The sequence below is a fragment of the Leucopleurus acutus genome (assembly GCF_964270905.1).
Source record: "Leucopleurus acutus genome assembly, chromosome: X".
NCBI lineage: Eukaryota > Metazoa > Chordata > Mammalia > Artiodactyla > Delphinidae > Leucopleurus > Leucopleurus acutus.
The window spans coordinates 103,114,777-103,139,067 of NC_139148.1; the positions used below are offsets into that span (position 1 = coordinate 103,114,777).

Genomic DNA, 24,291 nt, shown 5'->3' on the forward strand with positions numbered 1-24,291 from the left:
CAGACAGCACCCGGATACGCATCCCAGTGGGGAGACCATTTTTAGCTAATGGAGAGGGAATTTAGCAGGCCACAAGTCATTCTTCCCTTTAAATTTCAAACAAGCCAGTCAGTTTTTTGTTTAACTAACAGGCTGCTGGATACTAATAAATTAAACCCCTGGAATTTCAAAACCACTGGCTTTCGCACCAGGGCAACGAGTCGGGGAAGGGCTGCGGGGACTGGTGAAGGTTTGTGGAGGTTATTCCTGAGAGACGCAAAGGATGTCAAGTCACTGCCAGGAACCAAGGACTGCGCTTTGAAGACCCGGGCTACCTACCCTGCTGTTCCGCTACCATCACCCCTCTTCTCCCTTTCCCTGCTCACAACCCTTTAGATGTGGGAATTGACACACCTTCCCAGTTGGGAATGGGGGGAGTGGGTTTGCCCTGGGCAAATCCTGGCCTGGAAGGTCCCCTCTTGTGACCGACAGCACATATCTGCAGGGCAGTCCAGGGCTAGGGTTCGAGCTGCACAACCCATAACCGTAAATGGTCCATCTCCCCTCCCACCTCTGGGTGTGTCTAGCTTTGCATCTTGCAAACCTCTTTTATCCGGAATAATGAGCTATGAATACAGGAGGTGCTTTTAAAAATAGCTATCTATGCTGAGAGCTTTCTGTATGTGGAGGGATCAGTGTGAGAGAGAGAGAAAACAAGGAGAACATTCAACTCAGCCTGGCTACCCGCCTCCCCAGCCCGATTTCATAGCCAGGTCTGACTAATGTGGTTGATTGCCAGGGTGCAGGGAAATGGTTCCTCACACAGATCCTGCTTCCAGCCAGGGTCTGTTATACCTACTAGCAGCAAAGACTCTCCCAGAAGAGGCCCTTTTCTCCCTCCCTAAAGGAACAGGAAGTATTTGGGTCCCCAGAAAAACTTGGTGAGGTGGGAAGTGGCAGACTTGGCTGCCATGGGAAGTGGCAGACTTGGCTAAGCAACGGAAGAAATCGCCCCCCTCCCCGCCCAAGGTGCGGGTGCCGCTCCACTGCAAAGGGGCCGGCACCTCTGAAACGGGAACACAGGGTGGCTGCGTCTCCCTAACTCGCCTTCCCTCTGGGCGCTGAAGCTTAAGCTACATTTTCGCCGGTCTTTGTCTGTGCCTAATACGTTGTCCATGTACATCCCCACTTTCAGACCCTCTCTCCCGTTCTGTGAGCTCTTTGCTGAACGCCCCGCAGCTCCTAGATCGTGGCGGGCCCTGACTCCCCAGCACCCAGAGCTGGCTCCCTGACTCCCTGATCCTAAGACTTCCCAGAGAGCAGGGGATGGGCAACTTCTGGTACTCCCCGGAGCACCTAGCAAGAGGCTCACACAGAGGCCTCAGGAGCAGTACCACAGAGGGAAGGGCCCGCCCTGTTTGCGCAGCTGTAGAAAGGCAGGCCGGGTGGGCCGGGCAGGGCAGGGCAACGGAGAAAATGACCACCCGGACGCCTGCCAGTGCAAAAGGGCTGTGGAAATTAGATGCTCAATGATGAGTGTCTGGAAGAAAAGACCCGGCGGGTGTCTAGGGAATTGTGATAAATGCAGCATGAGAAGAGGGCAGAAAATCAAGTGTGCTTGTCCCGTTCCAGTTTTCCATCAATGTGGAGCCTGGGGGCGGGGAGGGGTGGGAGTTCTCTCTCTCTGGATGGCTGCCACAGACCCAGCCTGAGCCTGGGATGTTGTCCTGGGCCCGGTACTGAGCGGGGGAGGGGAGCCACTCTCGGCTCAACTCAGATCAGGTCAGCAGATTCCATACCCCTGCAGGAAGGTAGGGACTTGGCAATTAGATTCCAGCAGGAAACCTGAGGAGTCCCGAGGGGTCAATTTCTCTCTCCTCCTCAGAGTGTATAGCGGGGTTTCTTAACCCTTTTTAAGTCATCTCCACCAGCCCAGAGGATTTCCTCTCACTTGACTTAATGTAGATAGGATCCTGGAAACACCAGCTTTTCAAAAAAGAATTCAATTTAAAACATGGAATATGAAATCTGCTTTTTCAAACTATACTCCCTGGGCTAGTCTGATGTTGACCTCTCTACCGGGAGTTCAAAACCACTGTGACAAAGAAAAGCTTAAGCCCTTTTCCTCATCTGCTGTTAACATTTGCATCCTCTGGTACCTTGCGCAATTAAGTCCTTGCAAGTGATGAAATGCAGAGTTCCAGGCAGGTTATCACTAAATGACTGTGACCTAAGCCTAGCCCTTCCCCTTCTCTGGACTCCAGTCTCTTTTTCCATAAAATGAGCAGGTTTGAGTAGTAATAATAACAGCTATTGCTCCTGGAGCACTTACTATGTGGGCACCACTGTAAATACCTTACATATATTCCCTTATTTATTCCCTAAAATAAGGCTGTGTATTAGATAATACTACTATTTGTCCTTAATTTACAGATGGATTAACCGAGCCACTTCCTAGCTGTGTGAATGTGCCCCTGCTCTTCAGTCTCTCTGCACGTCACGTTCCTCATCTATAAAATGTGGAGGAAGAAACTGGCCCAGGGTCACAAAAAGTAGTATGTGGCAATGCCAGCATTTGACCGCAGGCAGTCTGACACTGGAGCCCATGCATGTTCCAGTGCGTCCCATAGGTGTGATATGTTGTTTCATTCAGTCATTCGACAAATATTTAGAACCTTTAACAGGAGCCAGGCACAGGTTTAGGAGTCGGGGATACAGCAATGATCAGGAGCTAGTCTCTTCCGGCTCCGAATGTTGCAATAAACCAAGAGAAACGTCTCTGAGTTCAACCGGAAGGTGTCCAAAAGGGAACTCCCCAGGAACTCCTGTTGGCCAAGGGAGCCTATGGATGGGGACGAGGTCCTGCCTGGCTCTGTGACCTTGCCCTCTACTTCTTCCTGATCTTGCAGAGACCTGGCAAACAGGGGTGTGCTGGAGCCAGCTCGCCCGGCTTCCTGCAGTTCTTCCCAAGCCCATGTGCAGTGATGTCATGTTGGCAGCTTAAAACCAGCTATGGTGGGAATAATGACAGCACAAAAATTGGTAAATGCTACAAACCACGGCAACTTTTCTCCTGAGAGTGGGTGGTTTGAGCTCAGACAGGTGGACGGCTGCCTCTCCCAGAGATGGAGAGATGAAACCATCGCTCCCTAACCCTGAGAGAATGCTAGCTGCCCTTCCCCTCCTCCTGCACTGAGCCTCAATCCTGCTTCTCTTGTATGTTTTGTTTTTCCAAGTTCAACAGAGCCTAGTTGAGCCTGGAATCCTGAGCAGTTTCAAAGTAAATATTAGCCTTATGACCCTTCGCGCTCGTCAGGCATTCTCTGTTGCTGGCACATTCCGCGGGCTGAGTCTCTTTGGGGCTCTTTCCCAGCAGAACGTTTGCACTGCTGACTCTAGTCGTTCCTCCAACGCCTCCTGTGCTATATCTAGAATCCTGGGATCCGAGTGATTTCCAAAGCTAAGCTAGTAGACTGGGAGTGGGCTAGTAGACTGTTTAGAACAGGAGGGGGACCTCAGCCCACTCGGTAATTACTGTCAACCATAGCGTCTGTTGGAGAGGAGCCATAATATGCTCACAGCCATGTGCCTGGCCCTCTAAAAATAATGATCGTAGGTGTCATCATCAGTGCCCTTATGTATAAATTACGCTCTTGATTCATAAAAATTCTCCCTCTCCATGCCAGCATGCACATGCGCACTTATGCACGGAGGGTACTCACTCCACTGGGCTGAGGCCTCTGATCGGCAGCCCAGCACCACAATAAACAATACGGTGATAAAAATATTCTAGATCTCTGTTAATAACCAAAGCCAGTGTTACCATAGTTTTACACTTAAAATGCCCTATCGGAAAAGAAAAGAAAATCCTTTGGGGAAACATATTCTATGCCCAAACAGAACCGTTTTATAATCGTCGTTAAGGGAGTAAAGCTGACCGTTATGCACAGGCAGTAGGCATGAAAGTATGGTCGCTGAAGGTCCTGTGAGAGAAACGATCACCTTCAGCAGCCAAGCTATGGATCCTTCGCCACGTCGGTGACGCTACCCAGTCCCACGGCTGGGCTGAGATTGCAGCCTTAGAGCCACCGTAAGCCGCCTGTGACTTTGGCCCAAATTGTGGGTTCTCAGAGCAATGACAGGCTTCTGAGCCCAGCCAGAGTGGGGGATGCATGAGTTGCAGGCTTTTTTGGATCAGGGATGGGGAGTGCAGTTAACCAGCCTGGGCGGGTGCATCCAAGGGGTGCACCTGCACGGCTAAGAGGGGAGCTGTTAGAGCAGCCGTTTCCTGAAGCTTCATAAGTAGAGAGAGAAAGAGGAGGTGACTCCTTGGGTGTGAGGGTCTCCTTTCTACCCTTCCCCTCTTGGAGGGTCTGTCCTGGGCAGTTGAGCGATTCCATGCTCGCAGGTGCACAGTGAAGCAGCTGCATATGTACGATGCCTGGGTGGGTAGGGGTTTACTATTTCTCCCACTTGGGACTTCCCTGGTGGTGCGGTGGTTAAGAATCCGCCTGCCAATGCAGGGGACACGGGTTCCACCCCTGGTCCGGGAAGATCCCACATGCCGCGGAGCAACTAAGCCCGTGCGCCACAGCTACTGAGCCTGCGAGCCGCAACTACTGAAGCCTGCACGCCTAGAGCCCGTGCTCCACAACAAGAGATGCCACCGCAACGAGAAGCCTGCACACCGCAATGAAGAGTAGCTCCCGCTCGCGGCAACTAGAGAAAGCCCGCGCGCATTAACGGAGACTCAACGCAGCCAAAAATAAAAATAAATAATAAAGAAATAAAGAAATATTTCTCCCACTCACTTTGCCTTGAGCTTGGCTGCCTCTTCCTCCGGGCCCTAGGGGAGCCTGTGGACCACATGTCCAACTACCCTACGCTGCCGCCCTCAGAGAGCCATCCTGACCTATGCGGCCTCCCTCCTAAAGCTTTACTAGCCCACCCAATTGCACTTGGTTTGAGAGGCTGATGGGGGTGGGCCTGTCACTTCACTTCCCATCCCCTCAGCTTCAATGCAGGTCACCCGGAGCTCTGGGAGGAATGCCAAGGGACTCCAATATGTTTGTGTGGAAGGTTTTCAGTAATCAAATGTTATGTGAAATAAGTTGGCCATCAGCCAAAGATGGGAGAGATCTGGCAGTGCTAATACTGGACGTGATGGTATTCGATCTTGATGTCGATCACCATGACTGCTGTTTATTTTGTATCCCTCTCCTAATAGCACCTCATCGTAACCATGGGCAGACTTTTGGCATCTGAAGAATTAACAGCCTAGATCTGGACTCTCAGGCCCATGATATGTAAATCCGTGAAGCACATATTTTCATCTCATAGGTTCCAAAGCTGGTGTGTGAGAGTGAGTCATTTCACTAGTGAGTGAGCCTAGCTGACTGCCTGTCAACCATACTTAGAAGTGGCTTTGTTTTCTCTACTTGTCCTCGAGTGTGTAGCTAATTCTTCGACAGAAAATGATCTGAGGAGTGCCAGGGAGGGAGAAGAAAAAACAGAGTCCAAGAAAATGAATGACCTTAGTTACAAAACAGAACTTTAGACTACATTAGAGAGTAGAATATCCAATTCAGTAGTGGTTCACACCCTCAGTATGAATGAATTCCCCGTATGCTCTGTACAAAAACAGGAAAAGGCAATTAGCAAAAGTGTTTTGAGTGTTCCGACCGGGCATGAAAACTGCCATTATTATGGTATTTATAGAATCATTAAGGTTTGGAGGTATGTCACTAAAAATATGCAGGTACGCCTGACTGCACTGTATACTGAAAATTTTACACTGTGATCGTGTTTGCAAATTTGGGATTATTTAAGGTCTAAGGAGAGATTCTCAAAGAATGTCAAGGAACCGCTGTTCCTGAGACTTGCTTGACTGGTGCTTGACAGTTTCCAAAGTGCTTCTGCATTCTCAAGAGATGTCTCTGGCAGCGGTTACCAAAGCAGTGGGAGGGACAAAGGGTCAGGCAGACCTGGGTCCCTGTCATGGCTCTGCCACTTATTCTGTGTTGCCTCAGGTAAGTCCCTTATCCCCGCCGCCCGAGTTTCTTGGTCTCCGTCTGTTCCATGAGGATATGAATGCCACTTGGTCTGTTCACTTCCCAGAGTCCTAGTAAGGACCCAAACTGTTAACATGGGAAAGTGTTTGAGAAATGTAGTGAGCGGTTCCTGCGGGGATAATTCATGCGTTCATTTCACATACATTATTGAACTCTCTTTGTGCTGTAATTAGCACAGTAGAGGTGACTAAGACATGGTTCCCACACTTGAGACTAAAGGTCCAGGCACAGATACACTTAAAGGGAATAAAAAGAACTTGGCACACAGCTGTGTGGTGCCTGCACAGAGCTCAAACTGTACCAAGCACAGCAGGGCTGTAGAGGAAACAGACAGACCCAACCCACTGCCCACAGCTGGTAAGCAGGCATCTTTCCACAGCCATTACCTCCCTCCCAATTCTGCCCTGGCTCCTATTTTCTGCAGTCAGAACAAACCTGATAAGAGTAGCTGAGCCAGCCAGCTCCCTTACAGAATTTCCACTGGGTGTCACGCAGCTCAGCTCCCCCCAAAGTATGGCCCCGCATTCTGGTCTGGGCAGGGAAAAATGTAACTACAGCCAGCTGCTCACCAAAACAAGCAGAGGGACAAAAGAAGAAGAGGGGCAGAAAAACTCCTGCAAATAGATCAGAATGACACACTATTGAACCTAATGACCTGCAGAGCCACACCCAGCCATTAAGGATCCATATTCTGTAATAGAATTTCCTGCTATGGAAATACTCACCCACGCACAGGATGTTGAAGCAGAAGCCCTGGCTGACTGACTGATTCACCAGCTGGTCGGGCAAGCTGTCAAACCCCACATGTCCAGCCAGGGGGACAGTTCGGCAACCTTCACCCTAATTTGGAAGGGAAGGGAGGGGAGAAAATGAAAATGTGCGTAAAAGCAACCTGGGTCTCACTTCCCCATCCAAATGCTCTCTGTGCTAGGAATTAACACCCACTGGGGCCCATCTCCCCTTAGCTAGTCCCTGATCCAAAGCAAAGTGACCCATTCGCTTAGAAATCATGGATTCTTGGGTACAGTCATCCTTGAGGCTCCATAATGAACGTCACATAGTTCCAGACACAGCAAACTACAGAGGCAGCTTGTAAGGGGGGGGAGGGCGGGGGGGGGGGGTCAGGGGATGAGAAGGTTCCCAGCCTTGGGTTAATTCTCCTCACAGAGACTCAGTTTCCTTTCACATCTGTCAAATGACATAATATTACCTTACAGATGATTGGGAGACTCAAATATGCCAACACATGTAACGAGCTTAGTACAATGCCTGGAATACGTATAAGTGTTCAGTAAATACGACAAAGGGACTTCAAAAAGCAATTTCTCTTCTTGGGACTTCCCTGGTGGTCCAGTGGGTAAGACTCCTCGCTCCCAATGCAGGGGGCCCAGGTTTGATCCCTTGTCAGGGAACTAGATCCCACACACATGCCGCAACTAAAGATCCCTCATACCCGTGACTGCCATCTGGCAAGACTGTTACCCTCACATATCTCACCCCACACCCTCCAGTGGAGTAGTCTCAACAGACAACCATATGCCATCATTCAGTCCTGGGTGGTATATGCTGGGCCCCAGAGGGGTACCTGAAGACAGCTGGGTTTTATGAGTGGCCTGCATCACTCAGGGCTACATTCACCCCCTTTTGCTTTCCCTCACCCTTTTCTCCATCTTTTTATCAAAGCAATCAAAAAAAGATGTAAGGGGCTTCCCTGGTGGCGCAGTGGTTAAGAATCCGCCTGCCAATGCAGGGGACACGGGTTCGATCCCTGGTCCGGGAAGATCCCACATGCCGCGGAGCAGCTAAGCCCGTGTGCCACAACTACTGAGCCTGCGCTCTAGAGCCTGTGAGCCACAACTACTGAGCCTGCATGCCACAACTACTGAAGCCCGCGCACCTAGAGCCCATGCTCCGCAACGAGAAGCCACCGCAATGAGAAGCCCGCGCACCGCAAGGAAGAGTAGCCCCCGCTCACCGCAACTAGAGAAAGCCCGCGCGCAGCAACAAAGACCCAACACAGCCAAAAATTAATTAACTAATTATTTTTTTTAAAAAAAAGATGTAAGTTTCCCACTGTTCATTCTTGGTCCTCAAGACTGCAGGGGAGACAGAAACCTAAGAGCCAATATGCTTTCTCGATGGAGCCTCCTACTCAGCAGGCATCGGAAATTGGGAGGGACTCAGAGTTGAGGTTTCCTGAGCCATATATCATCAGCCCCGGCTGCCTCTTCCTGTGTCCAAATTCAGCACCATGAAACTTCAAGTGCTCCAGGGCGTCTGGTCCAAGTGCCAAAAGATGAGGAAAGGGAATTTTCAAACTGAAGACAGTGAAGGGCAGCGGGGAGAATCCACATCTTATTCTCAAAGATTTATTTCATCGTCAAGTCTCACCCAAGCACCTCCCACGTGCCCACAGTTATCTCCCACCTAGCCCAGTGCTGTGAGAGCCCTAAATAGCAGAAGAAAGCGTATGGCCTTTATTCCCTAGGCAATGGGGTTTAAAAGGGGCATTTTGAGTGTTTTGAGTAGGGAGGGCCATGACACAAGTAGTCTTTTCAAAAGATCATTCCAGCTGCAGGGCGCTTGATCCATGGGAGGAGAGAGGGAGAAGGGGCAGGAAGACATATTAGGAGAGGACTCCAATAACGCTGAACTGGCAGAGTGACAGCCAGGCACTGTGACGATAAATGCTGCTTGAAGTGAACTGATCTGACTTGGGACTCAGGAGGGAGGAACAAATTTGAGAGCCGTCCTAAAGAAAGGATGAGACTCGGTGAATGACTGGGCAGAGAGTGCGGGAGCAATCGAAGCTGTAAGGCTGCAAGGTCCTGCGCCTGGGAGATCGGATCGATGGCACCAAGGGCAGAAAGAGGGAAGCCAGGAGAGGGTGCTTTAGCGGAAAAGTCGAAGATTCTAGTTTCAAATAGCCATTATTTTAAAATTACACTTATCAGGTTTTTTGTAAGAGTAATCCATGTTCGCTGTAGAAATTTTAAAACATATGGAAAATTATAAAGAAGAAAATAAAAACCACCCATAATATCACTCTCCAGAGACAGTCACTATTAGTATTTACATGTATTTCCCTACAGTCTATATATAATACTTTTTTTTTGTTTACAAAATAGGGATAATCCTGTATATTCCTTTTCATCACCTGGCTTAATAACCAGACACTTAATATAGTATGGATGTTCTCTTGAGTAATTAAGTATACTTCTAAAACATTACTTTTTTGGCCACATAGAATTCCATTGTGGGAATTTGCCACATTTTCTCAACCAGTGAAATGTCTTCCACTACTAGACATTTAGCGTGTTTCCAAGTTTTCAACATTATAAGTAATAATTCTTGTTCTTACAGGTTTGCATAGTCTCTGATTATTTCCTTAAGCTAAATTCCTAGAATTAAAGCCTGCTGGGTGCAAGGCCACACACATTGGAAAGACTTTGGTACACACCGAGAAATCGTTCAACAGAGAATATTACAAATGTCTATTTCTAACGCCAGTATGCGAGAATGTCTGTTTACACATACTTAGACCAGCACTGAGTTTGAGGCTTTTTAACCATTGTGAATTGAATCACTGCAAAATGGCATCATGTAACTTCATTTGCATTTTATTAGTGAGAGTGAACTTTTTTTTATTGTTCAACTACATATGTGTGTTGTGTCTATGTATATGCGAGTTAACTATTCACGTCTTTGTCCATTTTCTTAAAATGGGTGCTTGTCTTTCTCTTCTGGATTTGTAAAAGCATTTTCTATACTAAAGAAAACAAGATAGTTTTGATTTTATGGTGACACATCTACCCACTAAGTACTTAGCAATATGGGATTGTAGGCTCAGGGAGAATTCAGGACTGAGATATAAATTTAGCAGTGAGAGGTATGAAACTGGATGTGTTCTTCAAGAGACAGTACAGGGAGAAAAGAATTAAGGACTGAATATAAGCAATGCCCACAAGTAAGGAATGGGAAGATGAAGAGAATTCTTCCAAGGGGTGGGGAGATGATCAGAAGAGTAAGAGATGACCCAATAGTTTTCTATCACCAGAGGCCAAGATTGAAGTCAGGAAGAATTACAGAGAAACGACCATTGGTCTGGATTTGGTAAAGTCCACTGGTAACTTTTAGAATCCTTTTTTCTTCTGTATCTTTTTACCCGGTGTCCAATACACCTAAGTTAACTGGAAGGTTTGGGGACTAGGGAACATGGAATCTGGGTAATGCGTCTTTCTTGCTAATCAAGATTTAAGCAGCAAACTGTATGTCTCAATCCTTGTAGTTGAGAAAGCTTTGAAAATGAATTTGTATATGCAGTTCCTGCTTTAGGAAATCCTGCCTAGCGAGCACCATTCACTCCTGCTTTGATGAATCTTAGAAGATGTCAAGGTCACCGTTATGAACATCAGTCCTCATTGTTCAGAGGTAAATACGTAATGGTGAAAACGACAGGACACTGGGCTGAATGGACACTGACCTCTGGACAGCCCCTGGAAGTTTCTTCCCTCTTCCCTCTCTAAACCTCCGATAGCTTATCTCTTTCCTCTTTCTCCTTAACGTGGCCTGATTAATTGAGGTCCTGACTGCTTTGATTGCAGTCAATTGAATGTTCCCTGGATTACAAAGTGCACAAAAGGAGATGGAACTGGCACCTTGGCCCAGGACGTCTGACACTAAAACCTTAAGTTATCATCTTGAGTAGCAGGTGGTGCCACGTTTGACGCTTTGAACTGAGAGGCTAGAAAGGCCACAGCCACCAAAATGTTAAATGGCCCACCTCCCGTGACCTGCAACCTCCCCTCGGGATCTGCTCTACAGAGACTCACATGCCTGTACAAAGGTCCACGTACAGTACAAGGAAACTCATTACAGAATTATTTATAATACTGAAAACCTAGAAAAAAAAACGTAAATGTCCGACAATGGGAAAAATATTAGGTTGGCCAAAAAGTTCGTTCGGGTGTTTCATATGTTGTGACAGAAAAACCAGTTAACTAAATTATGGTACGTGCATATTCTGGAATATTCCTCAGCCATTAAGAAGAATGCAGTAGATCTAGAAACAGAGTCACAGAGGTAGAAAACAAACTAATGGTTACCAGGGGGTAAGGGCGGGGAGGGATATATTGGGAGACTGGGATGGACATATACACACTACTATATATAAAATAGTTAACTAATAAAGCCCTACTGTATAGCACAGGGAACTCTACTCAATACTCTGTAATGGCCTATATAGGAAAAGAATCTAAAAGAGAGTGGATATAATTGTATGTATAACTGATTCATTCGCTGTACACCTGAAACTAACGCAACATTATAAATCAACTATACTCCAATAATAATTTAAAAAAAGAATGCAGTAGGTCTATAGGTACTGATCGGAATATCTCCAAGACATATTATAATATAGAAAAAAAGAAACTGTAGAACAATAAGCACAGTATGAGGCCATCCATATATGCAAAAAAAACCTCTGCGTGTATTTGCACTTAAATGTATGTGAGAGAAAGGGGACTAAAAAGGCACCCACCACACCTAGAACTCAGGGTACCTCAGGGGAGGGGACTGGAACTAGGGGCTTCCTCGGGGGGTGGTCAGTGTGCTTCTGCGTTGTTTGATTCTTTTACAGCATGAATGTATTCACACGTTACCTGTGTAATTTAAAAACCATTTTTAATACACAAAAAGCGAGTTCTCGCTCAGCTTTGCAGCAGGGGTAATTAGGCTGCAGCGTCTGAGAGGAGCTAAAAGGCAGGCAAAAATGAAAGCGTGCTCCTGAGAACTGGGAGAGGCCCCACTCCCCTCCCCAATTACGTTTCCTGTTTTCTCCTCATCTGCAGTCACCTGCGGTCTTGAAATACGTTATACCACATTTCATACCACAGGCAGAAACAACGCTTTCTCTTCCGCCTCCTCCCCCGAGGACACACCGATTGCGCGTTTTAATTGAATAGTCGGAGGTTCGTGTTATGAAGTACAAGTGAGGGCAGTTCCAGCTGTGCATCGTTTTCCCCTTGCTGTGATTCTGAAAATAAAGGGTCCCATAAGCACCCAAGTGGGCAACCCCTGCCCCCCTCCCCCCTTCCAACCTTTGTGGCACAGGACGCAAGCCATGTAGGAAGCCTCCGGAAACCGAGGGCGCATCTGTGTCGACGGAGAATTTCTGGCCTCCGTTTAAAACCGGGGTGGCCAAGTTAGTAGCTGTCATTCTGAAGGACAAGATCAAAACAAAAAGTTTGGAACTCATGGCCAAAGACCGGGCTTGTCCTCAACTTTCTCCTCTGGCCTTGGCACAAAGATGCTAGGAAAGGACAGAAACACTGAAACAGGATTATCTCCGGCAGCCCCATATGTCACTTACTGGTGGGCCTGATCTCTCATACCTTCCCTTCCTCTATCTCCCTCCCCAGCTCTGAATATCAATCTCTGAGAGACCCTGCAAATCTTCAGGACGCTCAAACTCAATGAATAGTTCAATGATGCATGATGGAATATTAAACAGCTGATAAAAATATATTCTAAGAATATTTAATGGCATAGGAAAATGATCACCAAATACTGTTAGATAAAAAACTGTGTATACAAGATCATCCCAATCATGAGGAAAAAAAGTATGCATGCATTTTTAAAAACTTGGAAGAATATATACCAAAATGGTGAGAATGGTTGCTTTTGGCTTGGAGGGGCTATAGGAGCTGCTGCTTTTCTGTTCCAAATTTTCTACAGTAGGCATATTTTACCTTTTTTTTTTTTTTTTTTTTTTGCGGTACGCGGGCCTCTCACTGTTGTGGCCTCTCCCATTGCGGAGCACAGGCTCCGGACGCACAGGCTCAGCGGCCATGGCTCACGGGCCCAGCCGCTCCGCGGCATGTGGGATCTTCCCGGACTGGGGCACGAACCCGTGTCCCCTGCATCGGCAGGCGGACTCTCAACCACTGTGCCACCAGGGAAGCCCCATATTTTACTTTTATAATCAGAATTAAAATATTATTTTTTTAAGATTCTATGATGATACTTTCCTAGGCAGGAAAGTGGCCTCAGATATTTTAGCAAAATCTTTAGTTACAGCCAAAAAGTTGCTTTATGTACAGATAACCAGAAAATTTGGTGAAGTATTCAGCTTTCTGGCAGTTTTATTGTATATAAAACATTTATTTTCCCAATAACACAATAAAACCTTATTATTCTTCTTATAACATATTTATAAGCAATATAACATTATTATACAGTATGCCTTATTCTTATAAAGATTCATGTGAACCAGAAGTCAAAGTCAAATCACATACCCTGAAACATGCAGCAAAAAGTCTTGCTGAAACAATCAGGTGGATGATAGCCCTATCTGTTACCTCCGGTGTTACCAAGGGAGTGAATGCCACTTATTATCCCATATTATCAGCCATAAGAACCACAAGAGCACTGCTAAGTTCCCAGAGGTTAAAACAACAACAACTCCAGTATGCCTAACACATCAAACGTCACGATTTCCCTGGCTCCAATTAAGCTGAGCTGAGAGGAAACTGACAGTAGTAGCGATGCCCTGAACTGGGAGAGAGAAATCTGGGGGCCTTTCGGAGTAGAAATAAAACCTGCCAAAGCTAGCAGCACCCCTTAGGGGCCCCAGTACCTTTCAGTGGGGGAGCAGCTTAGGGGATCCTGACGAAGCACAAAGGAAACCATCCTCACCATACAGGGAGAAGGCCCAGTTTTGGCAAATCCAATAGATGGAACTCTGGATTTTAATACACCGGATCAATTCCAGAGTGGCTTTTCATTCTATAGAAGGATTCACAGCAGGATTCTATTAGATAGCCAGCTCTCCTAGTGCATGTAAAAGGGGATTCAACTGACAAAAATTCAGCTGTCACGTACCTTTACAGGAAGTCAATAGCTATATACACCTACACGGACGGACAGACAATATGCGAAGGGTTGTTTGTTTCTATTCCAGTTCCAGAGGCCCTGCTGAGCTAAAAGCAGACTTGCTTTCTCTACAGCCGTCTCCCCACCCAGCTCAAGGAGTCAAAGCAGGGAAGGGGTGGAGTTAAATTCCGCCACCTCATTTGGAAGCAGAAGCAGAAGCAGGCAAGGACCTAAAAGAAATCAGGCTGGAGGAAACACAAGAAGTGTACCATGTCAGAGCTGGAAACACCCTTACGGATCACTTAATCCAACCCGCGCATTTGACAAAAAGGGAAACAGAGACTCAGAGGCAGGAAGTGACTTGTCCCGAGTCACAGAGTGATTTAGTGGCAGAGAGTGGTGCTGGGACCCAGGGCCCTGTCAAGCAGACCGCTGCTCTCAAATGGAAAAGCTGACTCAAGTGGCGCATAGATTTCTTTCTGCTGCTAGAATTCTGGGACATTGGGCTTGTGGCTGATGCCAGTCGGGAGTAGAAGGGTCATGGAAAATGACCCAGAAGCCCGTGGGCTCACCAAGGCGCCTCTGGCCCACACAAGGCAACTGAGGCGGTGGAGGCCAGGAGACGCTGGTGCCCCTCTTCTGCATCTTCTCTCCCACCTCTAGCTCCCATTTCCTTCACTGCTGACTCAAGCCTGAGCCTCAGCCTGGCCTCTGCTCAAGAGCCCCAGGGCTCCCGAACCCAGCCAGCCAGATTCTAGGTGAAATAGCTCCACCTCAGCCAGGGGTGACCCTTGCCCAGGGTGGGTCAACTCTCCCACAAAGGCCTGACAGATTCCCTTCAAATCAGGCCATTTAGAGTTTCCTAGGTGTTCTGGTCATTGTTATCTCCAATCTGTTAAAAAGAGAAAAAAAAAAAAGGTTTACTCACAGGCCTCTGGATGAACGCCCAGCTGTCCTCTGGGGAGCCTGAATTTGCCTCTGCCTCCATCTGGTCTCATTTAAAGGGGATCTGAAAAAACCCAGTTCCTGCCTCAGCGCCAGTGCTCAGAGCTGGGGGCCTCTGCTGCGAAAGGAAACTGAACACGACCTCACACCTCATCAGGGCCCTGAAAGCGCAGAGCTCTGCTCCCGAGAGGGCCCTGGCAGGAGAAACCTGAGCGCTGGGTCCTGTCCCCGAGAAGGCCCGTGAATCTTTCGCCCAGTCACCTTTAAGTGAGTGGAAGGGATGACCCCACTGCAGGGCCAGCGGAGAGCGTGCTGCATAATTCAGCAGATGGCTGCCTCTAATGAGAAGACACTGCAGAAGCGGGAACGTTATCTCCCCCTCCCGAGCATGTGGTCCTTCCCCTGTGCAGGCAGCAGAAGCCTCCTCCTGCCACACCGAGGAGGAAGGGTCTGTGTTTCAAATTTATTCTGCGCGCCTCCTCCAGTTGTTACTTAAAATAATCCATCATTACGTGGCTGGTGGCTCCAAGATTTTTATTTAAAGTATGGGAAAGAAAGAAAGAAAGGAAGGAAGGGAGGGAGGGAGGGGAGGGGAGGGGAGGGAAGGAAGGAAGGGAGGGAGGGAGGGAAGGGAGGAGAGGGAGAGGAGGGGAGGGATGAAGGATGGAAGGAAGGAAGGAAGGAAGGAAAGAAGGAAGGAAGGAAAGGAAGGGAGGGAGGGAGGGGGGAGGGGAGGAGAGGGAGAGGAGGGGAGGGAAGGAAGGAAGGAAGGAAAGGAAGGAAGGGAGGGAGGAGGAGGGAGGGGAGGGAAGGGAGGGGAAGGAAGGGAGGGAGGGAGGGGAGGGAGGGAAGGAAAGAAGGGAGGGAGGGAGGGGAGGGAGGAGGAGGGAGGGAGGGAAGGGAGGAGGAGGGAGGGAGGGAAGGAAGAGGAAGGAAGGGAGGGAGGGAGGGGAGGGAAGGAAGGGGAAGGAAGGGAGGGAGGGAGGGGAGGGGAGGGAGGGGAGGGGAGGGGGGGAAGGAAGGGAGGGGAGGGAGGAAGGAAGGAAGGAAGAAAGCCCACACACAGCCATGACTGTGCTATCTGGGGTTTAAGCTGAGAATCTTTTTTAACATCAGAGTCTTCAAAGCACCCAAGTATACTCTTCTCAACCTCCATGAGTATACTGAGGCGGGGATGGGGGGGGGTCGCAGTGAAAAGAGGGGGAAGAGGAGACATGGCAGGATTTTTATTTCTTGGAAACATGATGAAAAGGCCAGAGTTTTTTTATATAAAAACGAATCCGGAAAAAAAAAAACAAATCTGTGTCATCTGGAAGGTGTTTCATTGCTTCATCCGCTGACCAGCAGTAACACTTCGGACTAAGTCATTTGGTCTTCCTGAACCCATAAAATGAAAAGAACAGTAATACTCATCCAGGAAGCTGCTGGGGAAAATGAAATCATACAGATGGAAGCGTTTTGAGATCGTTGAAAGAGACATGTTACACTTATCTACGGTATTCTTTTTCTTTCTTTTCTTTTCTCTGTCTCTTTCTTTCTGGAATGTGGTTTTAACGTAAATGCAACTGAAAGCGCTCCTCAATTGCGCACGATAATACAAAACCAAGGCTCCGATAATCCAGAAACCGATGCAAGTCCAGAAATCAGTCCTATTGAGTTCTGGAATACCTTTATCCAGGGGACTTATCTTTCTAATTAGTTTTGCTCAGGCTAATGCAACGGGTTCGCTCCCTTACAGCACAAAAAGGGAGGGGCCATACTGGGTAACAAAGCCAGCAATTAATAGAAAATTTACAGCAGAGACTCTACAAAGTAAATGCTGTGCACATGACTGCAGATCAAAATCTCATTATACTATACAGACAAATCGCTCGGCTGTAATGCAGTTTTGTAATAAGAATGCCGCGAACACTCACATTTCCAGGTTTTAGGATATGAAGAGGAAATGGGGCTTATACCGGCCTCTCACGGGGAAGCTCTGAGAGGGCTGTCGTGTGTGCCGTGGCCACCACTATATCCCCAGCACCTGGCACAGGACCTGGCAGAGTCGGTGCCCAATAAACACATGTTGAAGGAATGAATGAAAATAAAAGTGCGTGAATTAACAAATGAAATGTTCCCAGCCTGGGAGCAGAAGTGAGATCTCACCCATCTTCACACCTATCCTTTTCCTAGTTAAAACCCTCAGCAAGCCTCTCCTGTCACCCACCGCCCCTGTCCGCTGCTGGATCAGGTCCCCTTGTAATGAATTATCCTAGCGGGCAGTAGCACTCCTCTGCAGCACATCACAAAGATAATTATAATTATTTGTGTCTGCCTCCACTACTAGACTGTAAACTCCCTGAGGGCAGGGGCCATGTGCATTTGTGGGGAGGAGGGCGGACATTGTAATTTCCCTCCAACTTTTAATTTTGAAAAGTCTCAAACACACAGAAAAGTTGGAAAATAGTACAATGATCATTCATATACCCATGACCTAGATTCAAGAATTTTTAATATTTGGGGCCATGCAAATTTTCTTCAGTGCTGTATTCACAGTAGAGGTATGGGTGGATATTGGGGTTTTCCTCTCCCTGCTTGGGGCACCATATGACTTTTAGTGCGAGGTGGGGAGATGGCTGAGGCAGGGCACTTCAACGGGAATCAAGGTTAAGTGTCATTTGATAGCAAGACCAGAGTGCAGCCACCTATAGGCGGTTGCCTTGGGATAGCTGCCCCGGGACAGTTGCCCCAGGACCAGCACAGCTAGGGCAGCGTTAGGCCCTGCAAGCTCTTTCTTTAGGGAGAAAGACCATTACCTGGCTGCACCGTGCCTTGCCCAGTTACCTTGGACAAGTCATGCAACCTCTCAGAGTATATATTAACAGCAGCCCAAGCCACCTCACAGGCAGGGGTTGGGGATGGAAACATCCCAAGAATCTTCTATAGTTCTCTAATTATTTCACCGTGTCCACAATTTGCCTCTCCAACTAGACTGCAATAAGCGTAAAAGCCAGGAACTATGTCTACTACTTTTTTCTGGTATAGTTGACCGGAGCCAGCCATAGTGCTGGACACTTAGCAGTTAATCAAATAAACACTTGTGGACATGATGAAGAAGCAGTTTTGTCCTACAGAATCTTTGTGGTGTTCATTCAGATGGGATGGGATTGTATTATGTACACAAAAGCTGAACTTCCAAGTTGCATGCATGCCCAAATAAGGATCCTATCCAGCAACTCTAAGGTCTGTTTTTGTCACTGATGATGTTACCTTACAAGCCAGTGACCCTCAACTGACTCTGGAAAGGACAGCCCATCCCTCACACACACACCAGAGCACTACTTGCAGGGCACCATGTCTCAGAGCTCATTAAAAAGAACTCCTAAGCCAGGCACACTTAGGTTTAGTCTCCAGTCTTCTTTTCCCAAATCCTGGATACTCGTTCCCAGGAAGAAACAATCAGCAGCCAGACGTCCAAAGGCCTCCCGAGTTAATTCCATCTTCCCCCGGTGAATTACAACTTCTTGCAGACACAAAGGCAGGCAGAGAGACAAATGACACATAAACAAGGGCTTCACTGGCTGGGGGAGGGGGGCATGGAGAGTGACGTCAGTTTTCCCAGAAACCCATTTATCACGATAACAAGGTCTCAAGTGCTCGGGCTGCTCTTTCAGCTTCAGAATCTGGCATACAATTATGTTCTTCATCATACAGTAGGGCAAGGCCCGCCAGAGCAAACTGGAAACAACCAAAGCAAACCAAGTGGCCCTAAATCACCCCCACCTCCATTTGCAGAACAAAGGGATCTCTGGGTTGCCGGAGGTGAAACACAACCTTCTGGAATGTTCCCCTTTGCTACATCGGGCCTGCAATCTTAATTCAGGTTAGGGGGACTGGTGAGAGAGTATGGGCAGGTCGATGCAAATTAATTAGCTGACAAGAAAAATCACTAGTGTCCTTCTTGGTCACTAAGGATGGAGCAAGTGTAATCCAGGAGACTAAGTCCTCTACTTAAGGCATGCCATCTCTAAAATGCAGATAATGGAGGAGCAGAAAGGTACTCTGGGAACCCTCAAAACACTAAAGCAATACATATTACAGTGCCAATCTTGGGGAGAAGAGAATTCTCTCAAATTCCATTATCACAGAGCACTGCCTCCCATCTTCTGCTGGTCCTTCCACATCATGACTGCATAAGGAGCTCCATGCTGGGGTCTTTCAGGGGGGTGGGGGAGGTTCCAAAGAAATCACCTTGCCCTTCCAAACAAGAACAAGAGGATGGAATAAATGTATCCATTTCCTGGAGAGGAAATGCTATCAGACTCTGGATTCAGATTTTGAAAACAAATCAGTTTCAATTACACCAAATACCTAGAGACTATGTATATTTTTTGCATTGAAATTGCATTGTATGGAGTATTTCCTTAAATAAGTAAGTCACAAGGTTTAGGGTGTGTGTGTGTGTGTGTGTGTGTGTGTGTGTGTGTGTGTGTGTGTGTGTGTGTGTGTGTGTGTGTGTGTAGTGTCATGGGATCTGACCTTCCTCTACTTCACTCTCCTTCCTCACCTCAGGGTGCTGGTAATTGTGGGCTTCTTAAAATCCCAGATACCCACGGATGAATAGAAAGGCTAGGTTGTTCCCTCAAATGGAATCATCCCCTCCCTTGGCAACGAAACTTCTGGTCTAAAAAAACAAACATGGAGCCTCGGGTCACTTCAGTATAATTTCTCTGCACATCCCCGTCTGGAAAACTTCAGTTCGTTAAATGAAGATTTTTTTTTTTCCAGAGTCGGCTGCCAACAAAAAGAGAGAGAGGGCACCGCTTTTGCAAGCGTCGCACTGATTTTCCTTAGTCCCCATAACAAGAAGCCAGCTCCACAGGTTTTGGCACACAAACCAGTTACACTGAACACGCACCGGAGACAGATCCCCCTGCCCAGAGGCCCGCAAAACCCTGGTCAGGTGCTCAGAAACACGCCAAAGTACGCAGCCAACCACCTACAGGCCAGCGGACTGCACCCCACAAAACGCACAAATGGGACCCAGAGGCACACAGCACAAGCAGACGGCGAGAGAAGCGTCCGGACACAGAGACAAGCACCAGAGAGGCGAGCACACTCCAAGAAACTGGCGGACTCATCTAGGGTCACAGACAAGCCGAGCACCGCCGCCCGCCCGGGGAGGCAGGAGCGCGCGCGCGTGCACTCATACGCACACAGTGATACACACACAGACGCAGTCACATATGTAATGCATATGGAGAAACCCTACCCCAGCCAGTCACCTCCCCGCCCCCCTCACCACTCGCCGCCTCCTGCCCCAGGCTCACCCCAGCCCCGAGCCCCTCTGGCTGAGGAGGCCCGGGTCCCGGCGGGCTGCGGGGCGCAGGGGCGCGGCCCGGCAGCCGGAGGGAGCGAGGCCAGCGTGCCGGGACCCGGAGGGCTTGGCGGCCAGTGCGGCCATTCATTCGGCAACGCCCCAGCGGCGGGGCCGCAGCTGCAGCCAGGGAGGCAGCGGCGCCGACTGCAGCTCTTGGGCAATGCAACTTCAGTCGCTGGCCCGCAACCCGGACCAGGTCCCCCACCCGCACGCCAGCCACCACGGTTCTGGGGGACGGGAGGCTAGGGGACTGAGTCGCTGACCCCGCGCCTTGGCTCCTGGACGCTGCCCACTGCCCTCCTCGCGGTGGAGGTGGCGGCGGCCAGGTCCCCTCGGCCCTTCCGAGGCCCCCGGCCCCGGCGCTGGCACCCACGCCCCGCACTCACCGCCTGGCGAGCTATATCGGTCGCTGCCATCGCTCCTGCCTCCGCCAGGGCTGCCACCGGCGCCTCCGCAACGGGAGCTTCAGCACGAGCTACAGGAAACCGTTGAGCTCCTCCGACAAAGAGAAAGTGTTACACTTCGGGCGCGACCAAGTCCGGTGGGGGGAGGTGCAAGGGAGGGGCCCCCTCACCGCGGCTCCAGCCTCTCCTCTATCGCCCACCCCCTCGGAAGTGGGGTGCGGGGAGGGGGCGGATTTAACGCGCCGCTTCCCTCTCCCGCGAGCCTAGTTCCGGCTCTCCCTGCAGCCTCAGTTGTAGGCCTTTGCGAAGGGGGGCGGGGGCTCCCCTCGGTGACCACGTCCTCTGCCCCCCCCCTCGCCACTGGGCTCCGTGGTACGTCCCGACCTCTGCTGAATTGTCACACACACCCCTGCTCTCGCCTTACATCCCTGAGTCCCCAGACCCCGGAGGCTGGAAGGGAGCCCCCGCCCTTCGCCCCCGCCGCGCACAACTCGGCGGCTGAGCCCTGCGGTCCTCCTCTCCCTCATCCCCGCCCCCTGTACCCCCTCTTCCTCCTCACCGAGATCTCTGGGTACTTGGAGGGGAGCGCCCGCCGCTGGAGTCTCGCTGCTCCACCACACCTCCCTCCACCTCCCCCATCCCGGCCCGGGAGTGCTGCTGGGGCGGGGGCGAGTTGCGGCACCTGCCGCCCCACGGTGGAGTTTAGAAAGGAGGCGGTTGGGGGGAGCCGCACTGCGGGCCCAGCAGCTGAGCTGTGACCTGCGGAGTCCGAGGCCAGCGGTCCTGAGACGAGACGCCCCTTCTGCCCTGGGGTTTCCACGCGGCGGGTGCTGTGGGCTGTCATTTCCGAGCTCACCACCGTTGGGTACTTCATACAAACGGACCCCACGCCTCCTCTCCCCACCGAGCCCTAGACGCTCAGCGTGTGAACGGAGGCTCAGACGACTCACTCCCTCGTAGTGCCTGGACCGCCGGGGAGTCTCAGAGGAGGGGCTTGGGGCTGAAGGCTCCCAGCTCAACTGAAGGGGATATTGGGGAGGAGCGCGGAGCTGCCTCCGGTGACTCTGTCCCGCCCCCTGATTTCCACTTAACCTTGGGTCAGCCCGAGACTAGGCGGCCGCGGCGTGCAGGAGACCTTCCGAAGGCAGAGGCTCTGCCCGCCTGCCTTCCTTTTCCTCCCGGCCCACCGCCACCGCGGGTCCCCTCCCTTGCCCTCGGCACCTCTCCCCGTCTCCGGCCTGTCGCCCTGCACCCCCTCTCCTGAGAGTGGCCCCTTGTTAGCTTCTAGTGACAGGCGAACCCTGGCAGGTTTGACGTGCCCGAGGCCCGAGCGGGCGGGACAATCCACTCCACTCCACTCCTTAAGAGGACAGGTGCCCTGGTCTCGGAGAGGGACTCAGACCCTCGAGTGGAACCCGGGACCGCGGGGGGAGACAGATCCATGGGCGAAAGCTGGGCCCGCGAGGGGGCCGGGATGCAGCGTGGGAAATGGCCCAAGGCGGGAGCGGCTGAGGCGGGGGCAGGAGAGAGGAAAGAAGAAAAACGGGAACCAACGAGAGAGAAGGAGAAGGGACCCAACCCAGAGGCCCGTGCGCGCGGGGAGGGGGGAAGGCAGAGAAATTGGGGTGGCCATATGAAGCACTCCCCTGGCAGTGTCCACCTGCCGGGACAGTGCTGCTCACACTGTCTCAGGGAGCTCTTTACGTGCGTGTGAACCTTGAGAACAAGGACTCCGCAAAATGCGTCCCCCAGTGCCTAGTTCGGGGCCTGGCATCCACCAGGCGCCCAATTAAGCATTTCCTGAACAAGCAGGCAGAAGACTTGGATTGGGAGGAGGGGTACAGAAGAAAGAAGAGACACAATCAAGAGGTGACTGTAGGGACAGAAGAGCCAAGTATTGGAGGTGCCAACTGTGCTGGAGACCTAGGAGGCGGCGAAAGAGAAGGGCCTGGCACAATCTGGGACAGTACAGGAGAGTTCTGTAGACAGACAGCGCAGGCCCACAGGGCAGATGGTGGTGGCAGAGAAGAGGGGCGGCTGTTGTCTCCAAGGCCCACCAGGGCGCTGGGGCAGGGCCTGGGCGAGGCGCCAGGCCCTGGATTGGGGTGGCAGCCATGTGCGGGGGCAGGGCTGTATATGAGGAACCGCTGTAAGGTTGGGCCGGGACCGGATGGGGGCGGGGAGTCAGAGGGGACTGGCCGCTTCCAGACTGGGTGTCTGGCAGGGAGACAGGTCTTCCCTGCAAAGACTGGGGCATGGAGGACGGGAAGGGGCTGGAGCTCATTAGCTCTGACCCGGACGTGGGATCTGGGTGACTGCGGGACGAGAGGCGCACATTTGGAAAGCAGAGCTGAGAGCTGATACCCGGAGCCTCGGCGAGCCGGCGGAGGGCCCAGCAGAGCTGGGCTGGCTGACTGCGGGGCTCCCGGGGAATCCTGCTTGCCCCCAGCAGCACCGCCCTCCCGCCTTAGCGCTCCACGCTCCCCAAAGCTCCGTGCATTTCGGCCCAGCGTTGGGGGTACCTTAGCGGGGAACACTTGGTGCCCCGCCAGTGTGCCCCCCTCTGCCCATCTGTCCCTAGGGACCCTCAGAACCTCGCGGAGGCCTCCGCCTCCAAAACGCTAGACCTCGCAGACTGGAACCAAGTGTGTAACTCAAGTCTCCCTCAACCCCTTGATCCCTCCAAGACCTGTCACCTGCGTCTGCAAGTGCCTCCCGGGGCTTGGGCTTCCCGGTTTCCGTGGGGTGTGGCTTGCTGTTGATGTGTGAGTAGGCGTGCATTTGTCTGTCCGTGTGCGTCAGCTGTGTCTGTGTGTTTCAGTGCATGTCAGTGTGTGTGTGTACTGGCATGTGCTTACTCCTATGTTTGTATTTGTTCTTGTGTACCTGCCAGTGTGTGTGTTTCAATGAGTGTGTCTGTGTCGATGTGTGTGTGTCAGTGTGAATTTTTGGTGTGTGTTGGTATGTATGAGAAGGTGTGCGTGCCGGTATTGTGTGTGTGTCAGTATGTACGTGTCAATGTGTGTGTCAGTGGCTGTGTGCGTATGTGTAGAGAGGTTTTAGCTCACTGCGTTCTGGGCTTTACATACCTTACCTGACTCAATGCAGGAGGCCAGTAACTGAATGCTGTGGATTATAATACTTATTTAAACAAAGATGCTTGGAGGGAAGGAGGGGAAAAAAATAAAATGAAAACAAAGAAATTTGGAAATTCGCTGGGTTTGTCTTTGGTGCTGGGTCACTTGCCCAGGCACGGGGCAGACACGGGAGGGCCGAGGCAAGAGTCAGTTGCTCCGACCAACTGACGAGTGGTCAGTTGCTTTCTTGAATGTCTGTCCCTGTTGATGAGTGGGACCAAAAGATCCCCTTCCTGAAGAGGCACTGTGGACCCTCAGGCCCTGCCATGAACATGTCTTCATGTTCGTTGTGTCCTGGTGGGGTCCCTTGGGCACAGCACAGTTATCTGGCAGGTGCTCAATGTTTGTTGAGTGAATGAATAAACGGAAGCCTGTAAATGTGGTGTTTTCAGTGTTTCCACTGTCCTTAAGGAAGCTGGAGCAAGCAGAGACTTCCCCAGGCCAGCAGGTGACTGTCATTAATTTGCTAATGTTGTTTGTGGAACCGGACTCCCCGGGGAGGGGAAATGGCCCTCCCTGCT

General features: G+C 50.5%; 1 protein-coding gene across 1 annotated transcript in view; it reads right to left on the reverse strand.

Moving 5' to 3' along the window:
- SEPTIN6 (septin 6) overlaps positions 1–20,677 on the reverse strand; it is a 54,336-nt gene extending 33,659 nt beyond the window's left edge. The window contains exons 1-2 of the mRNA XM_082864271.1: positions 20,616–20,677; positions 6,776–6,890 (exon numbers count right to left, since the gene is read on the reverse strand). Of these exons, the coding sequence (XP_082720397.1) occupies positions 6,776–6,890; positions 20,616–20,645 (145 nt within the window). The 5' untranslated portion in view covers positions 20,646–20,677. The remainder of the gene's footprint in view (positions 1–6,775; positions 6,891–20,615) is intronic.
- Positions 20,678–24,291: the final 3,614 nt, after the last annotated feature.